General features: G+C 41.2%; 1 protein-coding gene across 2 annotated transcripts in view; it reads right to left on the bottom strand.

Moving 5' to 3' along the window:
* The window catches only part of MEGF11 (multiple EGF like domains 11), a 1,692,327-nt gene that overhangs the window by 116,659 nt on the left and 1,547,825 nt on the right, over positions 1–27,843 (bottom strand). For both annotated transcript variants that reach the window (XM_069222897.1, XM_069222898.1), the window contains exons 19-20: positions 26,321–26,449; positions 23,627–23,860 (exon numbers count right to left, since the gene is read on the bottom strand). In XM_069222897.1, coding sequence (XP_069078998.1) covers positions 23,627–23,860; positions 26,321–26,449 — 363 coding nt within the window. The remainder of the gene's footprint in view (positions 1–23,626; positions 23,861–26,320; positions 26,450–27,843) is intronic.

Here is a 27,843-nt window from a genome sequence, read left to right as displayed (position 1 = left end):
GCATGCACCAGATGGATAGCAGACACATGTTCATGTCAAAGGTCCACAATTTCTACATCCTATGTCCTAGAGTATTGGTAAGAGCTTCCTAGGCACTAGTTGATGAATCCCACAGTGAGTCATACACATGTATTGAGGAAGTGGGTACCATGTTGTTTGCACAGACAGACAAGGGTCAATCTCATATGTATGATGACACCACAGTTGAGGCCATAGAAGTAAGCCCCAACTATCAAGTGGCTGTGGTGGACCAGCATACAAGACAGCACGTGTCCACATATTTCCAGTGATCATTTGCACATAGGTGTCTTGTTCATGTGTGTGGTCCAATGATGATCCTGTAGATTTTTTGGAATGTAATTTGTCACAGTTCGGACCAGGACTCATCATGAGTCAGTGGCACCTATTCCTGTAACTACTGAGTATCCTTTGTTGATCAATGTGAGTAAAGTAGATGTGGACATGTGAACCAACATGTGGATGGTCCCACCCTGTCACTAAAGACGTGTAATGAGACAGTCAACAGGGCAACCTTGGTGTGCTGAGTGAGATAATGTCTCAATTGACATGTTCCGGCAGGTGTCATTACAACATTTGTACACAGGTTGGCCTCTGCACTTCCCACTGCATCTGGGAACATCATAGCCTCTGTGCTGTTTATTCTCGCAGCTATTCACCACACACGGCCCATCACTATGTTGTGCGCACTGTGATGCTGTGTGTGAACTGTCATGGTTCTGACATTTGTGTATTATTCATGTACATTATCAGAGGTTGCTGGTTGTGCTGAAAGCCCCGTACCCAAGCCCTGCCTATGACCCTGGGACACTGTCACACTTTGTCATTCATGCATAAATGCAACCCAGAAAAGGGATGGGCCATGAATTTTGCATTTCCAAGAGGATTTAACTCAAATGGTACAGTTAAAAGGCAGATGATGCTATACAATGTATTTGTGTATGCATGGTAGAAGCCCATGCCCAATGCCCCCTGATGAATGGCAGGTTTGCTAACGCAAGTGTGGTACATATGTAGACACAGGGATACTTTAGTGTGACGCACAGACAGTTGCCAGTCAGGCTGACAGAATGCAAGATGATTCAGGAGCCAGCTACTGGACAAGTTACATAATCAGTGGTCTGACAGACTGTTTGGAGGACAAACTAGACAGTTGACATGTCAATCTGTGTATGTCCTGTGTTTTTGAAGTTGACAAATGAAGCCAAGGGCTCTGTTACACAGCTTAATTACTATCAATGGTTGACAGTGTATTTGACATAATGGCGACTCCTATGCTGTTCCAGGCATCATCAGGGGCAGTGCTTTTTGTAATGGGTGGTGTCCATGGAGGTGATCACAGGTGTGGGCTGCATCTGTTTCTCACCAGTCCTGTAGGTGAGACTTGCATTCTAAGGGCCAACAGACATTTTCACAAGTGGAAGCAATCTACATGTGCTAACAGGGCTTTGAAACTAGAAGACAGTGTATAAATTGATCTGACGTCCTTGCAGTCAGATGTTCTTTGACAATGGCATACCTTAGGAAAGGGTGTAGCACACTGGGTTGCTAATGTTGGTCTGTGTTTGTAGAGGAGGTATTATCAGGGTACACATCTTAGTATTCCAGGGACCTCTTCCGACATGTGGGTTGTGACCAGGTGTATGGGTGTGTCAGGAGTTAGGAAATGGCCTGACATGTTCATGGAATGTCATGTGCGCAATGCATGTCATATGTGTGGCACTTGTGCTGTCTATGTTCTGCTTCTATGGAACTCTAGTCACAGATATTCCTTGCAAATATTGGATGCAGTTGGACTAACTGCTGTCAAGGGTCTTGTCAGACATTCCTGTTAGTGATTCCAAAGCACATTGACTGCCTCATGTATGAGGCTTGTTTTCCCCTTATTGAGTGATGGTGTTATAGTTGTGTGCCATATGCTGCGTTGGACCTTGCTTTCAACATGTATGTGTGAAATAGTTGTGGTCCTCTGCTATAGGCCTTCAAAGGAGATATGTACATGATATATGTCATTAAGAGTGTGTGTGTATGTGACCATTGTATGTTAGGCATCACATAAGCTCTGGGATGTTCCGTGTCCTACTCAGTATCTCAGCAATGCTCCATTAGGCAACACTCTTATTCTGATAAGTAGAGATGAAGGTGTGTAAAAAGGAATAGCCAGACCATGGTATGGTGATTATAATAGGTGTTTATTTACATTAGTTAACTAAAGTGTTGAAGGTGATCATATTCAGAAGAAATTATTTACAATCTGTTGCCGCCTGCGTATACCAGCAGCTGTGTTCTGTAGTTCCCCCTCTTGTTGCAGGCCATCATCCTCCTCTTCCTCCTCTTCAGGCATGTGTGGCTCTGGTTCCAGGAGGGGAATGTTTCTTTTGATACAAATGTTGTGCAATATTGCACATGTGAGGATGATCCTACAGACCATCTCCGGGGAATATAGGAGGCTACCACCAGTGATGTCGAGGCAGCGGAACCTTGACTTGAGGATGCCGAAGGTCCTCTCGACAATGCTGCGTGTCCTCCTATGGGCCTCGTTGTATGCACGCTCTGCAGCTGTACTCGGGTTGCCAAATGGTGTCATAATACATGGCTGGATGCCATAGCCTTGATCAGCTGCAAGAGAAAATGAATGGGATCATGTTAATGTAGATGGCACTATTGAAAAGACCTTTAATGGCAGTAGTTGTCTTGTGTTGTCTGTGACTCTTTTGTGTACTAATGTGACATCCTATGCTTGTAGGCTATACCATCTGCATTGTGTTGTTTCCTTGGCTGAACAAGTGTTTGTCTGCTAACCGTTTGTCAGCAGTATGTTTTGGGATTTTCAGTACAGTGTGCCCTCCCGAGCATTGTTACTTGTGATACAGGTGTCCCTGTGTCTTCACTGGGGGTGAGATGATAGTTCCATGCACAGATAAAATTGAAAGTGTTGTTAACACGTTCATATGAAAGTACCCTGGACATCCCATACCTTTAGACTTATGCAATGTATTAATGTAAAGGTCATTGGGACACTTACAATTTGCAAGGTGACATTTAGGCAACCACACTCATTGACGTCTTCACATTAGGCTGTACAGTAAATTCCGATGTGTGATAGGTTCAATGGTGACTTAAGAAACATGGCTAGCGATGTCACGACCTCGGTGTGTTCCTGTTGACATGTTGCTGTTGTGGTGTATGTGTTGTGTGTCCTAGAGGGTTGCTGTGCAGTGTATATATATGTAGGTTTTTGTACTTACCAACAAGTAGTCCATTGCCATACCGTCCATCCTGGAAGTGTTGATTGATGGTGCAGTGACGGAAGATGTATGAGTCATGTACACTCCCAGGATGTTTAGCCACGATGTTGGTGATCAATCCTTGGAGATCGACTATGGCCTGCACGTTGATGGAATGTGTGTGCTTCCTGTTGCGGTAGAGGTGTTCAGTTGCAGCAGGTGGCACAAGGCGTACATGTGTGCAGTCGATTGCACCAAGGACGTGTGGGAAGCCACTAATGAGGTAGAACCCCTGTTTAGTTTCCTGCTGCTTCTGCAGTGTGTTAGGGAAGCAGATGTGGCGGGGTGTCAGTCGAATGATGGCGTCCAGTACTTTGGGCAAAAAGGCGGAGAATGATGGTTGTGATATTCCGCCAACCAGGGCACCAGTTGTTTGAAAAGAGCCACTTGCCAGCATATGAAGTACGGCAAGCAGCTTTGTTTCTGTTGAGATGGTGCGGGGTGTCACCAAAGTGGGGGCCAACAGCTGTTCAATGTTTTGCAGCAGCTGCTGAATGGCCTGCCAGTTCAACTGGTACCTCTGTATGATGTCGTGTTCCCTTAGGCCCTGAAGGGTTGTTCTTGGGCGGAATATCCTCTCCTGCCTTCTGCGCTGCCTTTGGGGTCCCTGCTGATGTTGTTGTAGCTGCTATTGTTGTTGCTTGGCTCTGCATCTGCGTGCATGCTGGATTAGAATCACCTCCATGTCTCCCTGTTGCTGCTCTGCTGCTTGTTCTGTGTGTTCTGATTAAATACAGGTGTGTTTGCCCTATTTTAACGCCTGCCCTGACCCAGGCGTTAATTTTTGACGCAAATCGGGCTGTGCATCATTTTCTGGCTCCGCCTCCCGGCCGTGCGTCATTTTTGCCCGAAAGCATAAATACGACGCACGGCCGTTTAAGCCATTTTTTGGACGGGAACGCCTACCTTGCATATAATTAATGCAAGGTGGGTTGCCGCATCCAAAAAATGACGCACACAGCGGAATTTTGTCGTCCGCGGGCTCGGGCGTCAAAGTTTAAATACGGGGCAACATTTGCGCTGATTGTGCGTTAAAAATTTTGACACACAATCGGCGCAGACGGAGTATAAATATGCCCCTACATTTTTTGATGGCTAAAGCAATTTCGTTAACATCAATTGAGCCACTTGACTCAGAGCCAGCCCCAGGTGTCGGATTTAAACACTTTAGTGAGAGCTCGATATCTGAGCTGGAGTTAGACATTCGACCATTGGGACAGAGTTGGCAATAAAGAAGGGACGATTCACAATCTCCGAAAAAGATCTACTTTTTCTTGCACTCCCTGCTGCTTCTAGGTCATCCCATGCTGATCTTCTAATTTCTTCTTTTCTGGCTTTCAAAACTGCCTTATAAAACCCATTGGCTAGCATAACACTCTCCCTATTTCAGCTGAAAGCTATCTTAAGTTGTTTGTGGGCAGAAGAACAGGCAGAGTTAAATCATCAATGGGGAGAGACTTGGTTAACCCTGGGTTTAGCTGGAAGGAATTTAAGAGATAGGTTAACACAACACTCCAAAACTATTTATTATAGTGCTTGCAGCAGCATCTATCAACAAGCGATCACCCAGTGCATACTTATTTTTTAAAATCAATGTTTCAGAAAACATGGTCAGGTCAGCAGTATCCCATTCCATTCTCTTGCCCTTATTAGTGGTAATAGCTTCCACCTCATTTGGTTTGCTCCAGCTTTCCAAAATTAATTTTATAAACAGGGAAAGGGAGTTATGATCACTGCCACAGTTTGTAATTACTCTAAAATCAGCTGTCAAAGGGAAAACCTCTTTATAGCAAACAAAATACCAATATTGCTAGAGTGGCCGGTGCCAATGTCAGCTGGTATTTCAGTGTCAGATGCTAAGGCAATATCACTTGCGAAGAGCATATCACTTTCAGCAATCATCCTGTATGGCGCATCCCAATATAGAGTATGTTTAAAATTAGTGAATTCAATGTCATCGGTATCCTCTAACCCGCAGACAGGCTGCGCTCTAAATTTACACAAGGAGATATTAAAGTCCCCTGTCTAGATTTTGAAGCATGAATGTGTAATTATTGTGCCATAATTTGTAATACATTCATCCAGCCAGTCAACTACCTCAGTACACTGCTGATCGAAAATGTTATAACAATTAATGATCATTACATCATAAGGCCCTATGAGAGATAACATTAATAGATGATACCAAGCAGTAGAGCTAAGAACATTAATCTTTATATGAAAGAGTTTGACAGAATTAAGTACTACAAGACCTCCCTTTGCTCTAGGAGCAGGACAAGAAAATGTCAGATTGTAGTAAGAATGAAAACCATCAACATAAAAATCACCCATCATCCAAGACTCTTGGAGGCAAATTATATCAAAATCTCTTAGAACCTTTAACCAATCCACCTCAGATTGCTTGGATTGAACACCTGTTGTGTTCTAAGATAAAAGACTGCGGCCTCCAACGAGCATTTTAATTGAGTGTTTATATCAATATGGGTGTCCTGAACACCAGGCGCTCTGCATTCTTCCCCAGCATCAAAATCAAAATCCACTGAAGTATGGAGGGTCTCAGGGGTATCGCGGAGATTAAGTCAATCAATGTCTTTAAATTCAGCAAGCAGGGTAAAATATTTCTTGTTTTGATGTTAGGGCTAAGATTTTCACCCAACTCTTTTCTTGGCCCAACTCCTGGTTGAAAGCCCCCTGCATGGTCATGCCCTTTTTATGGGGAGGCTGGTAAAAGCACCCCAAAGGCTGGGCATTGATCCTTCATGGTTCAAACAAGACAGTACATTTTCACCCACCATATGTCTTTTAAAGTTAATGGTAACACAGTCTGTTACGGAACATTTTAGTTAATGACCAGCCTGTGCCATCCTTCATACTGTAAGCATCTCTATGAACAAATCACCTACCAACCTTACTTTTCCTTTATCCAGTGGACCCCCTAGTACTTTAGGTTTAGCTAATTTCCCTCTTATTAACAGGTAGCATAGGGACTTCCTCCAAGACAGTGACAAAAGGGGTACAATCGGGGGCAACTGAAGGTTGATTTTGGCATTTAGATTGGAACCTCCCATGGTACCTTCAACTGTGAAACGGTCTGGCTGCATAGGAAATGTTACATTATTAGTATTCCTCCTTGGTGGAGTTTGATGTTTATTCTAACGGTCTGGGCCCATTGAGTGGGTTTTAGGTTTACAAGTTGTTTCTACAGGAAAATTGTCACTAGCTTGGTTTTCAAAAACCATACAAAAAAAGCGATGGATAGAATGCTTTAATTAATTTCTGGCCACTGGCAATTAGTCGACTGTTAGTTTGCACACCATGCCACCTGGGGTGGAGTCAGTCAAAAACTAAGGCTAGGACACTTTTAATTAGGTATTAGTGCAGTTACCCTCTCGGTGCAGGGCATTTGGGATGCAAAAAGCCACAAACCTTGCATGTGTCACAAAAACATGGGTCGAGCCAGTAACACCTTAGGTTGACAGAAAGATGTTTGCAGAGCTAGGAACAGGGAGAAATCTGTGCAGCCAAGGTGTATACAGCTAGAGACTGTGCACAGTTACACCTGCACCAGATCAATGCCTTTGTATTGCTGGAAGGTGAGGCATACAGTCTATTGCGTTTTATGTTGATTCATCTGAAAGGCTGAATGGACTTGAATGGAGTCAGGTAAATGTCTCTTGTTACCATACGGTCTAGGGGAAATTCATACACATTTCAAAAGAGTGCCTCAGAGAGGAATGTGAAATGTCAGACCAGAATGTTGCAGCCTCAAAATTTCTGAGAGCTGGGGGGGAAGAGTGTGAGTTTTTTCAGATTTATTTATGACTAAGGCTTCAAGTTTTCAGTTTTTATTGATTTTACACAGATAAATACAGACAGAAAACAATGTGTTTTCTGCCTGCATTTATTTTTAAAAACGGAAAAATACTGAATATAGTGCTTCTTATGTGAGACGGTACATGTGGTCTTTGATAAACTCAAGGCAAAAGCTGGGCAGATAGACAACATGGGGAGTTCAAAAACAGGATGAGATTTCCTTAAATACAGGCATATGTTAACATATATTTATAGCATAACGCTAATATGTACCTCTGGGTTTAGTGTTTTGTAATATGTGCATGCTCAATGTGCAAAAATGTGATGGGCATTCACACATGAGTGCAATTTATTCTCAGAAAACAAACTGAATATTTATACATACTAATAAGATGGCCAAAATGTAAATAAGATAAATACAGAAGGAAATGTTAAAAAACATAAATACCATAAAACTGGGCGCCCTAATGATGACCCTTGAAGCGCATGTATAGGTTCACCTTTCTGTCCTGAAGTTACCTCTGAGTACAGTAGTCATTAGAGTTTGCATGCTGTCCTTACCTGGTGTCTTGGGGATTCTGCTGAGATTTATATAGTGCTTTAAGGGTTTGGCTAACATTATAGTCCCTGTCTGTGCAGTCTAGACATACTATTAAGTAAACCACAGTATTAAAGAAACAGATGAATCTTCCATTTATTGTATAGTCCATCACAGTGTGCGACATCATCATTGTATCAGAGGTTTAGAAGCCACGCTAACTGAGGATATGAACGAGATACAACTCTTGTTTTTGCATGACATTGTTCCAGTCTCTATTCTTTTGACATGCACTTTGCTATTTACTGTGAGTCTTCCTTAGCTGAACGATTGCCAGTATGCAAGGAAGGGCATGTCTGGGAAGACATCTCGGAATAGTACAACCGTTCATCCTACTGCAGAATGGAGTTATAATTCCCTGGCGATCCTGCACAGGGTTGCTAATAAAAGATGACACTGGGGTGGCCCAGGACCTTATCTAAATAACGTAATATGAATATAAATGTACCTGCTGCGTAATTTTAAACAGACTTCAACAAATGGAACTATAGATCATGAAGCAAAAACAAATATAATCACTGCCCTGAAGATAGACATAACTAAACTTCATGTTAGCTGCTTTTATCCGGTTTGACTGTAAAAAAAAAAAAATACAACAATGGGTTGATTCATTATACAAAATACTTTCACTTTTGTATACCTTTGCCCTCTGAGTGGATTTCACTCAAATAGGCCAGGCCATTTGGCCTAAACTAAGCCCGTTCCGTCTCAGAGACTTTGGGGATGCTGAAGTATTAATCGCCCAAGAGGTACCCGGTAGCACCGCTGTAATGACTGGGAATAGAGCGCATACGCTCTCGGAGTCATCCAGTAAATAACCAAAGCAGTGTCCATCCAGAGACGCATGGCTGTATCTCCGGTAGTGCCAGGGACCAAGCCATACAATACCTCAGCTTAAGGTGCAAACCCTTACAGCTGACACTACCTTCAGAACTGAGGTACGGGCTGTAAGGCAATATTTGGGCGGGAGTTAGGCCGGAGACTGTCAGGTAAGCCAGTCATTAGTCAGCATAGACCTGAAAGTGGTACAAATACAGATGCTTGGAAGGCCACTGAGGTGGCCAGGAAATCTTTCTGTTTTTTTTCAATTACCGCTCATGCCGTTTCAACAATAAAAATCTACAACATTAAATAAGAAGGTTCTTTTTGCTAAAATACAGGTGCATCTGAGACAAACAAAGGCAGGAAACTTAAAATTCGGGGAGGAAAGCATGACAGCAGGGATCAGCATTGCTTTAGGGCTTCAGGAGAGATGGGGTGGTAACCGCAGGGATTAGAACTGCATGACACAGGGGCTTCAGGGAGATGTGGTGTATCTCGAGGGGGTAATGGGTTGGTCTACACGTGTGCCGTAGATAAGCTAAAGTCCCTCTGTTGTAGTCAATGAGGATTCTTCAAGTCATCATGGATTCCCACGCCAGGCACACATACCATCCACCAATGCTTCGAGGTGGCTGGCTGTACAGTGTGCTTTAAAAATGTTCACATGTACTACTGACATAAAATATAGCCCACCTGCCATCTCACTCCTCTGAATATCCTGCCTGACTACAACTTGGGTTCCTTTAACCCATATATGTCCACAGAGACCGACAGGAAGAGCCAGGCTTGAGGCTGAGACAGAACGAAGAAAGAGTTTAAGGTTACTGACCTACGTCACTCAGACAGCGGTAGGACTTCCGGTCAGCTGTGTCTCTAGACAGAGTTTTGTTACTGAGCTGTTCAAAAAGTACATGAGAATGGGTTAATGCTCGATAGAAAATAGAGGTAAGAGAAATAAAAAAAGAAAAGGGATAATGAAATCCAAACAAAACAAAAGGAAGAATAGATACAAACAGAAGGAAGACAAGGGGATTGTAAACCCGCGTCCCACATCGTTCTCTTTAGGACAGTAATCCTACCATGCACAATGACACAAAACGACAGGCAAGTGCCTCTGCGCTGAAGTGCAACCCTTGACCAGTGATCGCCAGATACCACATGTACTCTCACCACCAAACTACAGAGTAAAGTGAGCATCCATTGCTCACGCATCTCATCTTTATTTTTTTCATTTTGGTTTTATCTAAAGTGTAGGCCCAGGTCTAAGCAGAAGTCTGGAGGTTTTACATTGATAATGAGGGAGCGGCATGTCAAACATGAGGGGCAGTTCCTTAAACTTTGGGAGTTTCCCAGGGAACTGCTTACTCTGCAAAGAGAATGAATTAAGATTTAAATAGGGCACTGGAAGGATTGTGGAAAGACACTGACAAGACACTACTGGAAAATAGGCAGGGCTTGTGCATGCATAGTGAACCAACACAGCAAGAAACATACACACAGGCACATACGCTGTCGGCCTTCTTTCATAATTACCAAATATATCCTGCTCACTAAATAAATCAAATAACTGCATTGTAGTGTCATTGTAAATCCTTAGTGCAGACGCGGTTAAATAATAAACCACAGTAATGTGACAGCAATGTAAGTCAATCCAATAGATCAGGTTCAATAAATCACTCTCCTGAAATTAAGATGTACCACCACCAGCTTTGCTAAGCTTCTGACACTACCTTAATGCCTTTCTCTCGCCATTCCACCAAGCATGCCAAGAAAACCAATATACTTTTATCATGATCTACCGTCACCATAAATTTCCATTCTGTTAGCCAATCCATTGCTGGTATAGCGCAGTTCAATGGTACAGAACACAGCCACTAAATCACTCTAATGTGGGGACGATGTAATGCCACCAAATATATCCTGCTTAAGACATCACCGCAGTGGCAGTACAGTTTTATTACAGTGCATCAGATCTAATCTGTTCCCTAACAAGTCCTTGTGGCAGTGCTTGTATACTGCGATTCTACTTCTGTTTAATAAACTGCTCAAATACTGTTTGTCATGTTAACTTTCAACAAAAATGCCTTCTTCAACAATCTACTAATTTTACACTGCAGCCAAAGTGACTATATTAAATTTGAAAAATTAATGTTATGCTGAAAATCCAACTTCAAATACATTTCTATATTGAGAAATGCTTCTGCAAAAACTGCCACATCATACTTAGTTCTGACTATATGTATACCTTTGCCTGGCACCAGGAACATTCAACACGGACTGGGCACTCTATGCTGGAATCATATTAATATGGAGGAGCGAAAAACTGCATGAATTGCAAGGAGTTAAATTCCATTTGAGTACAAATATGCTAGTTGTTTCTTAAAGCTGGCCAATACAATGTTGAGGGCTAAAATCTGTGCCAGTTTTTACATGAATGACACCCTCGTATTTTCTAAATGTCTTTACGGTTCGGAAATTAGCAAAGAAAACAGAACCTGGGATTTGAATTAAAATCTGATCAATGAAAAGCGAATAACTGTAATTCTTAATGTTATTCATTATTGATACAATACACCTAGCACCATCTGATTGTGAAAGGAAGCGGTATATGACTAAAGGTTAACATTTGAGGGAGTTACTGAGTTTTTGAAAGTTAAAAAAAAAAATCACAAGCCAGAATGAGTGATGTTATAGAGCCAGAAAGGAAAGAGTTCTTTGTGTAGGAAAATGGCCAGGGATTACAATCTTGCTGGCTGTTTATAAATGTTCTATTTTTTCAGTCTTTTTTTCGGCTTTTGATTCAATAATATACTATAATAATAATGGGAATGTACCTCAAAATGTAAGCACTTGAGGGTAAGGATAAGTCAGCATCATTATAATTGCATGTCCCAAAATTCATCTTTATAGAATCATGAAGGAATGTGATGAGGTACCAGTAAAGTGAGACACTGTTTTTGTGGGAAAGTTATGAGTGGTTGCATTAGTGCATGCTGCTGGACACTTGGGTAGTTAGTCAGTGGTGGATTAGGCCCAGTTCAGATTACCTCAGTCTCCTTCTGGCTTAACTATTCTCTCTATTTCTACCTCACAATGCACTTTCATATTGACTGAATCAGTTATTTGGCAATGCTATGTACACTTTCCCAAACACAGTCATCAACGAACACCTTGTACTCGTGCCAATTTCTACATTAAATGTACAGTGAGTTCAGAAAAAGTAGTTGGGTTATGAAGAGTGCTCAACACTAAGATTGATTTTAGGGGTAAAAAGCATGCTGACATTAATGAGAAGGGTTGCAAACAACAGAGGAAAGCAGTCAGTGTATAGAGATAGAATTGAAAGCTGTGTAGTCTTTCCATTGCCGCAACAGTCTTCATAAAGTGCATCTGCTGCCAGTAAATATGTATGAGCTGATACTAGTTTGCCAGTGATGAAGTTATTCTGTGAACAGTATAACGGCAGCTTTCCAGGTCCTAGCAGTTGGCAGGTTTTTACCGAACTGATGAGAAAACTGATTTCCTCTATAGGCCTGTCTGTCTCTTAAGCCCTACTTTCAGTGCCATTGTTACCAGGCTGAGATGTGATCAGGAGTGACAAACAACCTATTTAAAATATGACTTTCCTAATCCTATCTTGTGATGCTTCCTCCGGACTCAGACAGGTGTGTTGTTGTTTTTTAATGCTGTGCTGTAAAGTTTTAACCCTTCTTGTATGGTTTTGGTACTATAAGACACCTTGGAATTCCTGTTCTTATATAATTCTTTAATCAAACATGTTTTACCATAAATCAGCAGAGAAAATGGGTAACATACAATTAAAACAAAATATTGATATCTCCCTATTGTAGATTTAAACTTTTACATTTAATTTAAACTCCTACATAGTTTAACACATGACCATTCATAGTTGTTCCTGCAAATGTCTTACTAAAATATTGTGGTTATTTCATTAGACATTTTTATGTATTATAATAGCAAGGAAGACAATGCTATTTACAAAAACAAACACTTTTTATTAGATGTTATACATCACCTTCAGCCAGTATTAAAAAATAGTATTAGTCATACTAACAGTTCAATATTTATACAGTAACATCTATTCCTGTTATCTTATCTCTTATCTATCACAGACGCTCATCGTTTAAACCTATTTTCAACATCTTTTTGTCTTTGCTAAGTATATCACACTAACAAACTTTGTGAATGCAATGCTGTTCAAAATCTTGGTAGGCATAACAGTATTGAAGTGCATCTCAATCCTATTTATATTCACATTAAAAGAAACATTGGCTTCAGTGTCAAAGATTTGGTTACAAAGTGATGCTTAGTTATAGCCTCAATCAGCATATTAATATCTCTGGCTTTAGAACCTTGTGTTACCATCTTTTCTTATGTATGTGCACAAACAGCTTTTCGATGTATCCTTACATTTTTCAATCTATTCAAGGTTAGTTGCCATCAAATATAAGCTGCACCACTTCAGCATTTATTTATCCAGGGATAGTCCATACTTTTTTATTCATTGAGGCTGTCTATCATGTTTAAATCATCCCACCAGTGATTATTTTCATTTTCCTTACAATTAGCCTACATAAATTTGTGATCTTTTTTTTTTATGCCCTTTTACTTTTTACTTTGCTCATACTGATGTGCTACCAATTGAAAACTCTCTATTTCATTCATGAGACTTGGGAAAGATCATGCAAGTCAACACTCTCTTCACCCTTGTTGATCAGTTTTGCCACATAAATATTAATTATTAATAAAATGTAAAAAAATCCTGTAAATATTATATCTTGATTCAGAAATATTAAGGGATGAAAAATAGGATCTACAGAACATTTTACAGCTGACACGTTGATACTGTACTCTACAGTTTTTTACAATGTAAACTGAACAGGACTGAGATACACTACAGTACTCTTAAGACTACACCAAAAAGATATTTTGCAGTATTAAATGCATGAAGTTATTTAGTGAAGTTTACAGCACACAGACAAAACGTTAGTGAGATTATGTGTGAATATAGATAAGAAATGGTGTAACAGTAATAAATGTTACTTGAAAGATACACAATCCCCTAGCATGGCGCTTAACAATGAGAAATAAATTGTGCACTGTTTTTGAAGTTTATATACACTTTCTAATTTTTTTGTAGACCAGGTTGCCTTTTGTGCTATTATTAAAAATATATATGTAAATATACAATTAACAATGTACTAAAAATAAACTTTTGGGAATAAATGTGAATGAATAATAATGAATGGTCAACAACATAAGCAGGAGTCTGAATCAAGTACAAAAAAGATTCAATATGAAATACGGATATATCAGTAATTTGTTTTTTTAATATACCAAACGTTCCCTCCCCTTTCCCATTTTAAATGATATCTTAATGCTTCCTCTTATAATATGCCACCATCTTGACACTTTCTGATGCCATGCTACATTCCAGATGACAATTCCTGATGTTATGTGTAGTTCAAGGCTCTTTTGTCATATGTTCCTTTACCTGATTACTCCTGCTACTATATGATACTTTCGGTAGCATGCCCATGTAGTACTTCCTCTAACATTCATTTCTATGTAATGCTGTCCATTGCAGATCCTTCTGCCTTACTTGACACGTTCTATGGTCACCTGATACTGATTATATCACTTCTTGCTTCATGGCAACTTCACAGAGGGGTATTTTCTGTGATACTTTCATTATCATAACTTACCCTGAGATATTCTGCTGTTTGATTGCTTCCTTGATATGTCCTAAAGTTACAATATGCATTTCCTAACACTTTATTGTTACGTGACCTATACTGAGGCTTCCTAGTGGTATATAATCTCGTTGCAGATGCCTATGTAATATGATACATTTCTGCTAATCCTGTTACATGCTACTTTTACAGGTACATCATGTTATTTAATGCTTTCCTTGATACGTACCACTGTTGACTGATATTTCCGTTGCCACGTTCTATTGTGAGAATTTTGGGTTACATGACTGGCTGCTAGGTCAATTGTGGGAAATTCTAGTTAATTCCCATTGCATAATGGCACTAGTTTCTAATGGCAATCTTTGTCTAAATGGTTTCAATTGACATGGTTAGTTTGCCTGCAGAATTCCTCTTGTTTGCTCTGCTAACCACCTGAGTGACCAAACCCCATATACCAACTGGATCCAGTAGAAACCATTTGATAGGTGGTGTGCTGAAATTTCCAACGGAAACTGCCTGTTGATTTAGAAAAACAGTGAACCCAACAGACTAAATGCTGTACAGCAGCACAATTTAACAAAACATCTAAATACACAAGGCACTCTAGACTTTTGAGGGTAAAGACAGAACAGGTCTCAGGTTGTGAAGAGGTACCTTGCTGGAGTCGTCTCCATCCACACTACAGGTAAAGCGCGAGTCACCACCAGCTGTCAGTGTGTGGTAGCTGGGATTAGGGAAACAATGTACACTGCCGCTACTGTAAGGTTCATCTAGGGAGAAAACAAGGCATCACAAAACACCTTTGGCAACAGTAAGACATATATAATGCACAGTTGCATGTCACAGGACAACGATGGTTGGATCAGCACCCACATACGAATACAGTAATAAGGAAAGATTTCTAAAAGTATGAATCGGGTAATTGCATCATCCACACTCACACCTAGTGGTTACAGCATTAACCATATCTCACACACTGATGCATCGATATGGCAAATAAACAACTGTGAGACCCAACCAGTCTGCATTTTCCTCCATCTGCCACACTCTAAACACTTTGGGTCAGCTGTACAACCATTTCATTTTGCGAGTCTCTAATTGCGATTCATTGTGAATCGCAATTAGAGACTTACAAAATGAAATGTACAAATGTGCCTCAGACACATTTAGCGATTTCCTATGGGGTCGCAAATGACCTACCTCATTAATATTTATGAGGTAGGTCGCAATTAGCGACCCCATTTGGTATGGCCACACTCAAAGGGATTGTGGCCTGCTGGAGACAGCAGACCGCCATGTCTGGGTTTGCTTTTTGAATAAAGCAGTTGTTTTTTTGTAATGCAGATGCATTACAAAAAAAAAAAAAAATGAAAAGGTTCCTTTAGTAACAGTAAGCAGTGGTTAGTGGGACCACTGCCTGCTCTGAAAAAAAATGTTAGTGCCTCCATTCGCAAAGGGCAAGGGTTCCCTTGAAACCTTTTCCCGTTTGCAAATGGGTTGCCAACAACTTGAAGTTGGTGGTAACTGCAATTGTTTTTCTGTTGGATTCACGGCCGCACAACAGTCATACATACCACTGTGACTCGCTATTAGGAATGGACGCTCGTTGGTATGCCCCTTCCAAATAGTGACTCACAGACCTATTTTGCGATTCGGTAAATAGATTACCGAATCACAAAATAGCATTGGTGCATACAAAATGTTATTTTCTAGTCGCAAATGGCCCGATTCTGCGAAATGGGCAGTTTGCGAGCAGAAAATAGCTACGTACATCTGGCCCTTTGTTTCTAGCTCTGCCTGCGGTGACCTAACCAGTACTGGAAGAGAAATTTTTTAAGTTCTTGATTGGTTTAATTCTGATTTTTAAAGGCAAATCCCTTTTTTTTTTTGGGGGGGGGGAAAAACATCCCCAGATAAAAAGATACAACATCAATCCAGAAAACAACTATGCATCTGAAGGCTTTTTGATTCCAAGTAGTGATGTAGTTCACATGACGTCTAATGGAAAGTGGGTAAATTACATTGTTTCCCCAAAAAATGGGGCATAACATGTGGATTTTGCTGCTTCCCCAAACAACACCCATATATCCTAATATTTTCTGGACCTTTTTCCCCCCAGTTGCATCTTGACATGTTTGGTGTGCCGAAATTTAAAGAGTTAAAATCCAGGGGGTGCAAATTTTATTGCTCCTCTTGAAATTGTGACTTCTGCTGGGGCGCTCGAAATCACGGCCTAGTCATTCACTGCCCTATCCCTCTTTTCATCTTCCTTTCTCTCTCTCACACACAGACACACACCACACACACACACACAATTAAGAAGGATGCGGTGTTTACTGTGGAGAGTGTTCTGCCTTCATATGCCGTACATGACAGACTGATATGTTCTAATACAGCCCAGGGTGTGCAAAAACACACGAATCTGTACGATTCTGTGGCTTTTGCAAATACAGAGTATATTTTAGTACTTGGTGCGTAACCTCCTGCCACAAAATATTTGTTACTCTATAAACTCAAATGTCGAAAATCAAACCCAGCATTTGACACACAAAAAATCTTTGTAGCTAAACAGAATCAAAAGTTGCAAAACAATGCACTCAACACAACATTTACAATAAAAGAATGACATCGAACAGGTCATGTACCTTCCAGTTCACAGTTTCATCTGTGTATTTGTTTTTAAAGGAGACCAACGTTAGCCCTAATTTCAACTGTGAAATGGTAGTGATGATCCAACTAAAACAAAAAGAACAAGGCTACAAGGAAGGGTAAAGAAGATAAAAACAGGGACCTGCAGAAGTCAGGACAATGGCAATAAATTAAAAACTCCTTAGAAGTGATTAGCCAACATCTGTTCAACTTTTTAGAGAGGTATTGATGAGATAAAATAACATTATAACACTTTACCAAATCCAGACTTTCCGGGAGAAATTATGTGTCAACAGTATGCCACATCATTTTTCTAACCCTGGTATAAAAATTGCCCTGTGTGTTGCATAGGTTTGGGTACCCAAGTAGATACAACTACTACAATTCAGATTATTGCCCACAGGAAGTACCAACTATGCTCGTGTTCAGACACGTGACTCTGTTCTATCCTCCACACAATCCCGATCTGTGTCTTACCAGTTATTTGCTTGGTGTCTTCAGATGCATTGGTACTTAAGAAGTGAAGTTCCTTTGCAACTTTAGTTATATAGTTAAGATCTTTAGGTAATATAATTGCACAATCAATATGACTACAAACTGTAGTTGGGAAAATGCAAAAGGTTAGTTTAGTTAATGTATTTTTATTGTACTATTTCAAGATAACGATTACAAAAAACACAGATTGCAAGATATCGACCTGCACAACATTATAAAGGTAAGCACACATAGGCGAGTGCAGATTTACTATTCTAACTTCCCAACTACTTATCTTGACGATATTGTGCAAGTCAATATCTTGCAGTCGATATCAAAAGTCAGTACTATGATACCATACCAGCTGTTAATTTCACTTCATGAAACGGAATAACTGACTGGCCTGTAGCTGTCCTTGTCCCTGCCTTAAGGTACTTAAACTGTCTGGGTAGGTAGTGGCCTTCTGTCGGTGGATGTCAGACCTAATGTGGTTCCGAGCCTGGATTTAAAAAAAAGTACTATAAAGATAATGCTACGAATATATTACTGCTTTCTAGAAGTTTCTACGAAATGACATATAAACTCTTAATGTAACACAAGAATGGGCAAATCTTCACAGACTAATTCTCCATCAGACAGAAAATCATGAAGGCACAGTGGTGGCCTGGTTTCCAATCAGGCATAAGAGCATGATGACACAGTGTTGGACTGAGTCCCCGTCAGGAATAAGGGCCTGAAGACACAATGATGGATTGATATCCTATTAGGCACAAGAGCACGAAGACACAATGGTAGACAGACATCCAATAAGCTGTAAGAGGATGAAGATACAATTATGAATTGATGCCTATTAGGCATAGGAGCCTGAGGATAAAATGGTGGATTGAGCTCCTATCGCCCATACGAGCATGAACACACAACGCATGTGTCTCTTATCAGGCTAAATGGATTGACGACCCATGAAGCTTAAGAGTCTGAAGACACAACAGTGGATTTATACCCTATAAGGCCATTGGAGCATGAAGACACAGTGATTCCTACTGGTGCTTGAGATCAGAATGGCAGATTGACAGAATCCCAACCTGAAAGATATAAAAGCGAACAGAACAATAAAATGTCATGCAGATAGAAATGCATGAGAACTGTGTGCTAGGTTGAGTCCTAATCAGGCTTTAACTATTGTGAGTACAATGATAGACGGCCACAATTAGATGGAGGAGTATGAGGGAAGAATGACAGATGCATAGTGACTAACAATGTATTCCTAATTTTTCAGAACCACACGAGTAGAACAACCAACTGAACCTGTATATGACAGATGTAAATGTGAACAGACACAGCTAATCATGGAGAAAATCATGAGGAAACAAACAGAAACATCTGAGAAAATAATAGATGATTTATACCGTTCAGACATATTTGAATGGAATGAATGCTTGATTATACTGGTCCCTTCAACCTCTGCCATCTGCATGGGCCTTCAAACATTTAGAATAGGCACACTCACTTTATGAGACACTGAAACACGACCAGAAGATGACACATTTGAAGTTTAAATTTGAAGTTTATTGTTCTTGCTATGGGGATCAGAATCTAACATGCAGGTTACAGGGTTGCTTCAAATTAACTCCAATTCGCAGTTCATCCTATTATGCTGATATTACGAGTGCCACTGAGTTGGGCAAGAATGCCACCTACAACAAGAAAGTAGCGGAAACTCAATGGATTGCACTTTGTCAAGGTCTCTTTTGCCTCTCCTCCAAAAGACACACTGATATTTGCTGTGGTTACCTCATAGGTAGACTACTGCACAGCTTGTACATACTCTGCAAAATGCAAAGTCCGAACCATGATCCTTGACTTATGCTGGAATGTAAAAGAATGACGTCATGCCTGCTCTCAGGTCACTCCACTAGCTCTGGGTCAAAGAGAGATCCCAATTCAAGAGCTTGTGACCTGTCAAAAATAAATTCCGAGCCCTTGCCCCACCATACCATATCAAATCTTCTTGCCCTACCTGCTAGCCAGCTAGTCCGAAGCTACTGATCAGACTCTTCAACAGGTTAAAGAGCTTTAAGTTAAAACTCTGAACTTCAGGCCTCAATCTTCTGGAAATCTCTTCCACTTCTTTTGAGACTTGAGTAAGGCTTCTTCGTGTTTCAGAGATGACCCAAAACATTATGGCCACTTAACAAATGGCTTTGTCATATCAGTCCGAATGTGGATATCTGAAACAATACTTTCTTGATAACATAAGCCCACCTGCCATGTCTTCCCAACCTCCAGCTGGAATCAAAACACAAGGGATTTGTTTCTAGTTTTTTTCATCTATCCGTGCAATCCAAGACTGAATTCAAGGATGCTAACAGGCACACCATTACCATGCATGACACACTAATGTCTGCAGACTTGCGCATTACCATGAGACTATGCGATGTTCATTGAATTTATCCTTAGATCTCTACTCTGATGGCACTCTGAGACAGCAGAAATGTAAGTATGTAGCACTTCACAATAAACCACATAAATAAAAAAACAAGTAATTAAGTATCACAGAGCAGTGAAGTCTGGCCTCAGCAGTGGCGAGAACGCTGGTCTCAGACAGACCACGTTAGGGGATTCGGTTGCTTGTTATGGACTTGCATTTCGGTTGCGTGTTGCATGGGCCAAGCTAAGCGCTCCCACAAGTGTCCGAAAACCGCTAATAAACAACTGGTGTGCAGGTGGTGGATGGGTTCTCACTCATAACGTAATGGGGTGGAGGTATTCCCAGGATAATTCTCATAGGGTCGGTTGCGCATAGGAGGTAAAAGCCCTTTCTTTTGCTGTAATGAAAGATGTGAACAATTCTAGGCCCTTAAGGTAGAGTTTTAAACATGATATATATATATTTTTTTAAGTTATCTATTAAGACTAGCTCGAGTCTTTGCCCTAGAGTGAATGACCAAATACTTGGGTACTGGGCCATTATATTTCCAGTTCTGGGCTTTAATGTGACATTCTCGTGTATTTAGGGAGTTCCAGTCATTGTTCACTTGAATTGAAAAAATAAAACAATGGAATATGTGGGTTTTAGTCATTGTTCAGTTCAATTGTGCTAACAGAATTAAGGAACTTGATTACAATCGTTTGAAAGTAGAAACAGGGGACTAGAATCATGCAGTGGCAGAAATCATGACAACTGTTTGCCAACTCTCGCCATCGAGGTGGTGGGCTTGCTTGCACTTCCAGCGAACAATTGTGAAGGCTTAGGGGATGCTATTTGAATTATTCAATGACGTCCCTTACAGCAGCACTGAAATCGAGATACTCCCACTGGCATCCAGGTCTAGGCTAGATACTTTAACTATTAAGACAGTAGACAGCATACATTTTCCAGGCCTTGCAGTGATGGCAATCATTATCTACAAAATAAATGATCATGTGTTTGTGCCACGTAAAACACATCTATACACCCTCGAAATGAAAAACATTGAGCTCACAAAAATCCAACATTTTCATTTCGATGTTTCATTTAGTGATTTAAAAACCTGGAGTACTTAGGCAGCCGAAATAAAAACCAACAGTGACCTGTATTCCAAACTGTGGAGGAAGGTGGGGGGAAAGTTACAACAGAAGTGCAAATAAAAAAGGCACGTGTGGAAGGATCAATAGCAGACGGCTGGGGTGAATAAAAACAAATGGAAGAAGTGGAAAGAGGAGTAGGGTGGAGGAATGTGAAGTACTGGGGGGATTAGGGAGTACACTGTACAAAAGATACCAGAAAAAACACCAATCAATCCCCCCAAGAAATATAATAAGCTTGTGCAAAACGGTGTAGCAAAAATGATAGTCTTTATCAGTCTGGTTTATTCCCCTGAAATGTCCCTAAGCCTACCTTAGACATGATGCCAAGATTTCCCTTCGTAGACACTCAAGTAGTACGTAAAAAGAGTTAAACACTCATGGTGTTCTTTTTAAATAAGTCTTATTGTACATATACTTAATACCTACCAGGGGAGTTTAGCCATGTGTTTTACTTTTCTTTCTGTCCATGGGACCACTGCCTGCTCTTAAAAAATGAAACCTCAAAAGTTTTTTTTTTTTTTTTTTTTATAAATGCATTCAATTTTCCTTTAAGGAAAAAGGGCTGTGTTTAAAAACAATAAAAGACTGCTTTATTTAAAAGCAATCACAGACATGGTGGTCTGCTGACTTCAGCAGGCCACCATCTGTGCTATAGCAGCAAATTGTAGTAGTTCACAAGCTGTGACCTACCTCATTAATTTTCATGTGATAGGTCTATTTGCAACCCACTGCAAATCACTAATGAAACTCGAGTTTCATACATTTGGAATAGCGATTTCCCAACTACGATTTGCAAAAAATCGCAATTAGGTCCTTGTTATTCCTATTTTCGTACATCTAACCCATACTTTTAAAATAATATTCTAAAGGTTTTAAGACAAACCCCCAAATAATATTTATTTTTAGTGAACACGCACTACTGATTCTTTAAAACTTCTGAATAAGGATTGTAATGTTCTAGAAATGATTCCAAAAGTTCCAGCTTCATGAATATTTTTGTACCTTTAAATTATCCATTTCATCATAAGTTAGTCTCCTAACTCAAATCATTTGTATACATTTCAATTTATATTTCAAACTCCTTGATATGAGACTTTAAAAAACGATCCTACCTTTTTAAAAACTAAAATAACCAGTGGTTAAGTTATCCTGCTGGGTGATGGTTGGCCCTAGAGGTACTGAATTTAGTGGACAGGACTCTTCTGAGCCTAAACAAAAGGTAGTTCTGTAAGCCCATTAATCTTGTGTAACCAGTGCAAGCCAGGTGTTGTCTGTCCTTTGTACACAACACTGATAGGCCGTAATTGCAGCCCGCGCAAGACAGCAATAGACAGAAAGCCTGCGCCTGCAGTATTTAAATAAATACCTTAAAACAGGCGCCTACTGGGTCCTACATTTCAAACCCATAACTTACAATCAAGCACAATTATTTCTTTCTCAGTAATGTGTGCAAGAACCCTTCGTGTACTCCAAGTAAATGATGCATTCAGTATCACATTAGCATGTTTCACTTCATTTTGCATGGCATGTGCTTCCTGTTTTATAAGAGTGTTTAATTTTCCCAGATACCGATTTTTGCAGTTTTGTTTTTCGTGCAACATACGAGTCTTGCATGGCGGATATTGCGAACTGTGTTGCCTCTCGGTCTCAGTCCAGGAAGTGGTTGGGTGTATTATATGGGGGCACAACTGAGTGCTCTGGAGTGGAGGCTGAGGGCAGTGCGAGTTTCTGACAGTGCTAGTCGGTGGATCATGGAGGAGCTCCTATTGCATGCTCATCAAGTCTTGGCCTCTTTGCACTGAGGAATGATCAAATATCTACTAAATATGCCAACTGGAATTATGATTCTATGGTAGAGTGTGAAAAGTAATTAAACAGCTTTCGAAATATGGAAAATGCCAAGGGAAAGGTTTTCTGTGAGAGGGGCACCTCCCAACAAACTCCCCTTATGGGAAGAGCTGGCAGTGAGCACCACACTCTTAACAACACTTTTGGGCAGGGATTTCTTTTTACTCATTAAGCATGGTAAATAACTATTTTCATTAGTGAACGACTAGTTCCGTTTAAAAAAGAACATTTCTAAAATTCAAATTTCTAACTGATTTTCACTCCTTTTCAGCTAGTCCATTTAGCAGTTAATTACGGTTTATAGCTTTAAGCCTGGTGGTTCCATATTTTTTGTAGGACTACTAAATAACTATAAACACAACTATAATAAATAACTCTAATATGTTGCACCACTTTATTGCTGACACACTTAACTTGATCAGCTCAAGCTATTTCAGAAATTAAAGGTGCCCTAAAACACGTTTTGGAACGGTTTCTAAGCAGGCAAAGATGTGTTGTCTTGGGTCAGTGTACAACTGCAAAAACGTGAATTAACCATATTCCTGAATAGTGGAATGCTGGGCTCCTATTCTGCATAACCAACCTCTCCTGAGTTCCTATCGTATATCCTTTACTGGTAGATTTTAGATCCTGCCACGCCCAGTACAATTTGCTCAGTCGCCACTATTTCAATCCACACAATGGGAATGTCCGTATTTTCTTGTATTTCATATTTTTTTCTCTCTACATGCAAGGTACATTTTTAATGACCACGTGATCAGTCCTACTCCAGGGTGAATTTTCTGCTGTAAAGTAACCATCTGGGTTTAACAAGTAGTTCCTAAAGCAAGACTTACCAGAAAGAGAGTAGTCTGTGTTGGTCATGCGCATGCCGGGGGTGTAGGATACGCTTGGCATGTCATGCCCTTTCTCCTGTTGTCTCCTCCGGTACCAGACGAAGACTGCCAGCATGGCAGTGATGATGAGGAGGAGGATGATGATCCCAATGATGGCGCCTACCGAGTGCCTCTCAGACACCAGGGCTGGGCTGATCTTGGTGTAGGGGTTCAGCTCTTCCATCATTAGGGCCGCTGTTCAAAGAACCCAGAACACACAATACATTCAACCGCAGAATGGGCAGTGACATGCAGCTAGACAAGCAAAGATGCAATGGAGACCCAACGGTAGGCAAGCCTACAGCGACCGGACTGTGAGGCCAGCATCTCACAGGACAGCAGAGGTAGGGTGGAGAGGCTTGAGAGGCAGTAGGTGAAAGTGGGGCTTGCTCTTGAGGATTAAAGCAAAACTTTCAAATCTGGACAAATCTGATGAATTCTTTATTTGTACACTTCTGGAACAAGTGACTTCAATGGATCTACTGTTTTCCGTAAATAACTGGCTAGATGCAATGCAGTTTCACTCTTCTCCCTAGCTCTGGCCTCATAGGTGAGGACAGAGTTAAGGATCTCTCTCACTGCCAAGTCACTGGAACAGAGCATCATCCATTCTCAAGTTTTGGCCTCACAACCCGCCTCACATGCATTAATGAAGTCTCGCTCATTCCAGGCAGGAATTGTTTTCTGCAAATTAAATATAGTCCTAGTCATTCCTCCATTTCTTGCCTTATATTCTTAAATGAGGTGCACCCGTTCCCCATCACTTGCATCATACACTTTAATGGACCTTCGCTCATGCTGCCTAAATGCCTCATTCACTTCACTGGAGTCCAACACATTCCCTATGTGACTGGTCTCCCACAATTAAGTCCATTTTCATTTATGCCCCATGTGCTGGACTCATTAGTTTGTTGCAGCCTCTTAATTCCATGAACACTTTCTTCGGGCCAGGTGACGCCCACTATAAAAAAGCGCTTGTTTCCCAGTAGCCTGTGAAGGAATAAAATAGCAAGGACAAGGGCCTCATCATGCATATTCAGGCATGGTCTGCAGGCGGCAGACAAAGTGGGAAGGCAGGGGAGGGAATAAAAGCAGACATTCTGAGGGGTGTAAGGTCTGTCCAGGCATGAAAAGCAAAGTTGCTAATTGCTGAGACTTGTCTGGGCTAGGTGTGAGTTTCAAACACCAGGTCAGGTGAAGCTGTTTAAGGCTTTGCAACACCTCTTAAAGGCATGATGAAGTGTGATGACAGAGAAGAGGTGGTCTGAGATAGGTTGATTCCTTACATGAGTTGTTTATCCCTGATAAGTACAGATATTATGAATTGGTGCCCGTGGAGTGCTGTGATTGGCAGTTTATTGGTTAGGCATGACGCAGCTTGTTATGGTACTGTCTGCCTCGTTAAGACAGATGGAACATGCGGAGGCTTCAGGCGAGGTCTTTTGAGGCCTATTAAGGTTTATTGATTCCTGGTGAGAACTAGGTATGACTGAGGCCTGGTGAGTTCTGGTTTTGCCTGCTGTTATTTTGGACCGATCAACCCGGGTTTTGCTAACATACCCAGAGTGAGGCATACTGAGGTTCAGACAGGTCCGGCAATGTCTGTTGAAAATATGTAAGGCCTGGCTATGCCTTCTGAAATTTGGAGGGTCTTCGTTAAGCCTGCTAAGCTGCAATTGTGATTATTTCGCACCTATTGTGCCTACTGAGGCCAGGTGTTCCCAGGTATCGCCCCCTGAGGCTTGTGAACAGCAATTGTGGCTACTGGTCCTTGGATATGCTCGCTGCAGTCAGGTGACCCCAGCTATGTGTGCTGGGTTATAGTGACACATGAATATGCCTGTGCAGACATGGTAACCCCCCCCCCCGACCTTGACTATTCCTTTTGAGGACTAACAACCCATGGTAATGTCTGTTTAAGCCTATGTCTGCTGATGCCTGAGCGCAACATGGCTGTCCCAAGTTGGTAACTGCTTGTTTTACCTGATGACCTACTTACCCTCGGTTGTGCTTGGTCAACCTGATTGTCTTCTATGAGTCTATTCGGTCCTAGTTATTTATGTCGATGTTGTATTTGTACTACTTATGCCTGCTAATGGTTTAGAAAGACCCTGCTATGTCTGCCAGTGTCTGTAAGCCTGACATTGGTTTTAGAAGCTGCAGTTATACATGTTAAAGTCTTGCGAATTCTGGTTACAAGCTCTCAAGTCCTGGGATTTCTATTATGCCTGCTAAGGCCTTGTGACTTCTGGTTATAACTGTTGTAAGTCATACCATGTCCTCTTAGGTTGATGATGACTGATGCGCCTCAGGCATATGTTGTAAGACCACCTGAGCCATGGAAATGCTGGCTAAGAGCAGGTCTGGAGAAATTCATTTCCTGCCACTGACGAGACCTCACAGTCTCCAGTTATGGCTGCTGACATCTCCTGAATCCCAATCATGTGTGAGGAGTCCTGGGGAGTGGAAGCTGAGGCTGGCGATATACTCTGAACCCTAGTTATGCCTGCTGGAGAATGCTGCATTCCAATTATTTCTGCTTATGGCTGGTAACTGTAGGGTGTCCTCCTGAAACATAGGTGAGCCCCAGTTATAGATGCTGATGCCTAATGTTTCCAGAGGGCCTGTTTGCAGTAGTGAAAAAAAGAAGCATACCTTGGTCACACCTGATGCCTTTGAAGCCTGTGCTGCAGTAACAGGTCCCAGTCACATGGTCGCAAGTGGCATTGTTCATACACTCGCAGAGCTGCTGACAGCCATATCCAAAGGCTCCTGGAGGGCACTCTATGAAGCAACAGAAAGCAGGATTAACATCAGCACTCAATCCATCCCTCCGCTAGTTCCTTGTGAAAAGGGCCAGATACAGCAAACCCAACCTCAAAGGGAGATTAATGACTAAAATACACTCTGAGGTGGCTAATAAGTACAAGTAAATTCCAAAGCTGCCCTTCTTCACCATTCCCCTTAGAAAATGTTTTAATTAAGGATGATGGCATTTCAACATGTTCAGAAACCCGAAATTCAAGTCAAACCAAAATGAAGAATTCCAAAATCAAATTCTGGTATTTGAGGCTCAGTGGCACACTGCCTCATTTCATAGTGACTATCGCAAAAACAAGAAGGTGGTAGAATGAATACTTGAATTACTCTCAGCCGCTGGCTATCACTCGGGCCACATTCCAGATCACTGTTTTTCCCCAAAGTGCCAGTCTAAAACAGACATATATCTTATGCAAATCATGCTTGGTCCTGCTGCAATGAGCGCCATCCAGCCCAAACTGCCCGGCCAGATCCCCTCCAAATGGGACAACGGATACCCCAAGATTGGTATGGTCAGTCAGGGATAGCTTAGTCCTATGGCACAGTGAGCACAGGACTGGGATGCAGTACTGAGTAATTGCCAGTGGCTGAGATTAATTCAAGCATTCCAGCTATCGCTATTTTGTTTACTTCAGTGTGACAGTTATGCCCAGATGTGGGTCCCTTGCTCACTGTACCACTGGAACCAAGGTGTACCCAGAGACGTTTGAAGGCACAGGTAAAGTGGCCTATGGCCCAGGGCCCCAGCCTTTCAGGGAGTCCCTTGATAGAGCCAGTTCTGTTCTGTAGAGCTCTGATGAACTTGAATATTTCTTAAACAGATTATTTTAAATACTGTTTTCATTTATTTTTAATGTGGGTGATGTGTGAGAGTCTATTACAGACATTTTGCAGAGAAATGTTGTGTTTATGTTTCATGCAACATTCATACAAAAAGTTTTTTTTTTAGATCAAAACAGGACCTCACATATGAGTAAGGTGAGGGTGTCACAGAGATTATTTGCAGTAACATTATTGAACTGCTGTGTTACAATATTGAAAGCACACATCACTATCCCTGAATATTAGACATAGATACATTCAGAATTTGGACAAGTGTGCCTGTGCAATGTCAGTGACCTGCCCAAAGAGGGCATGAAAGAGCTGAAACTGGATCACAAATTCAAAATACAGTTGGCCCAGGGTCCCCAAAATCCTCAAGACGTCCCTGGGTGCACCCATTTGAAGAGGCTCACATAGGTTGACACTGGTATGGGTTGGTTGTGTTCAGAGGAGACCTACCTTGGCGGTTTGGGCTGGACGGCTCCCATTGGCACAGGACCAGGGCTGATTTGCATATGGCTGGGCCTAAGGAGATG

The sequence above is a fragment of the Pleurodeles waltl genome, chromosome 3_1 (assembly GCF_031143425.1).
Source record: "Pleurodeles waltl isolate 20211129_DDA chromosome 3_1, aPleWal1.hap1.20221129, whole genome shotgun sequence".
NCBI classification, from domain to species: domain Eukaryota; kingdom Metazoa; phylum Chordata; class Amphibia; order Caudata; family Salamandridae; genus Pleurodeles; species Pleurodeles waltl.
The sequence above is the reverse complement of the archived record's forward strand: the minus strand, read 5'-3'. Positions and strand labels throughout refer to the sequence as shown.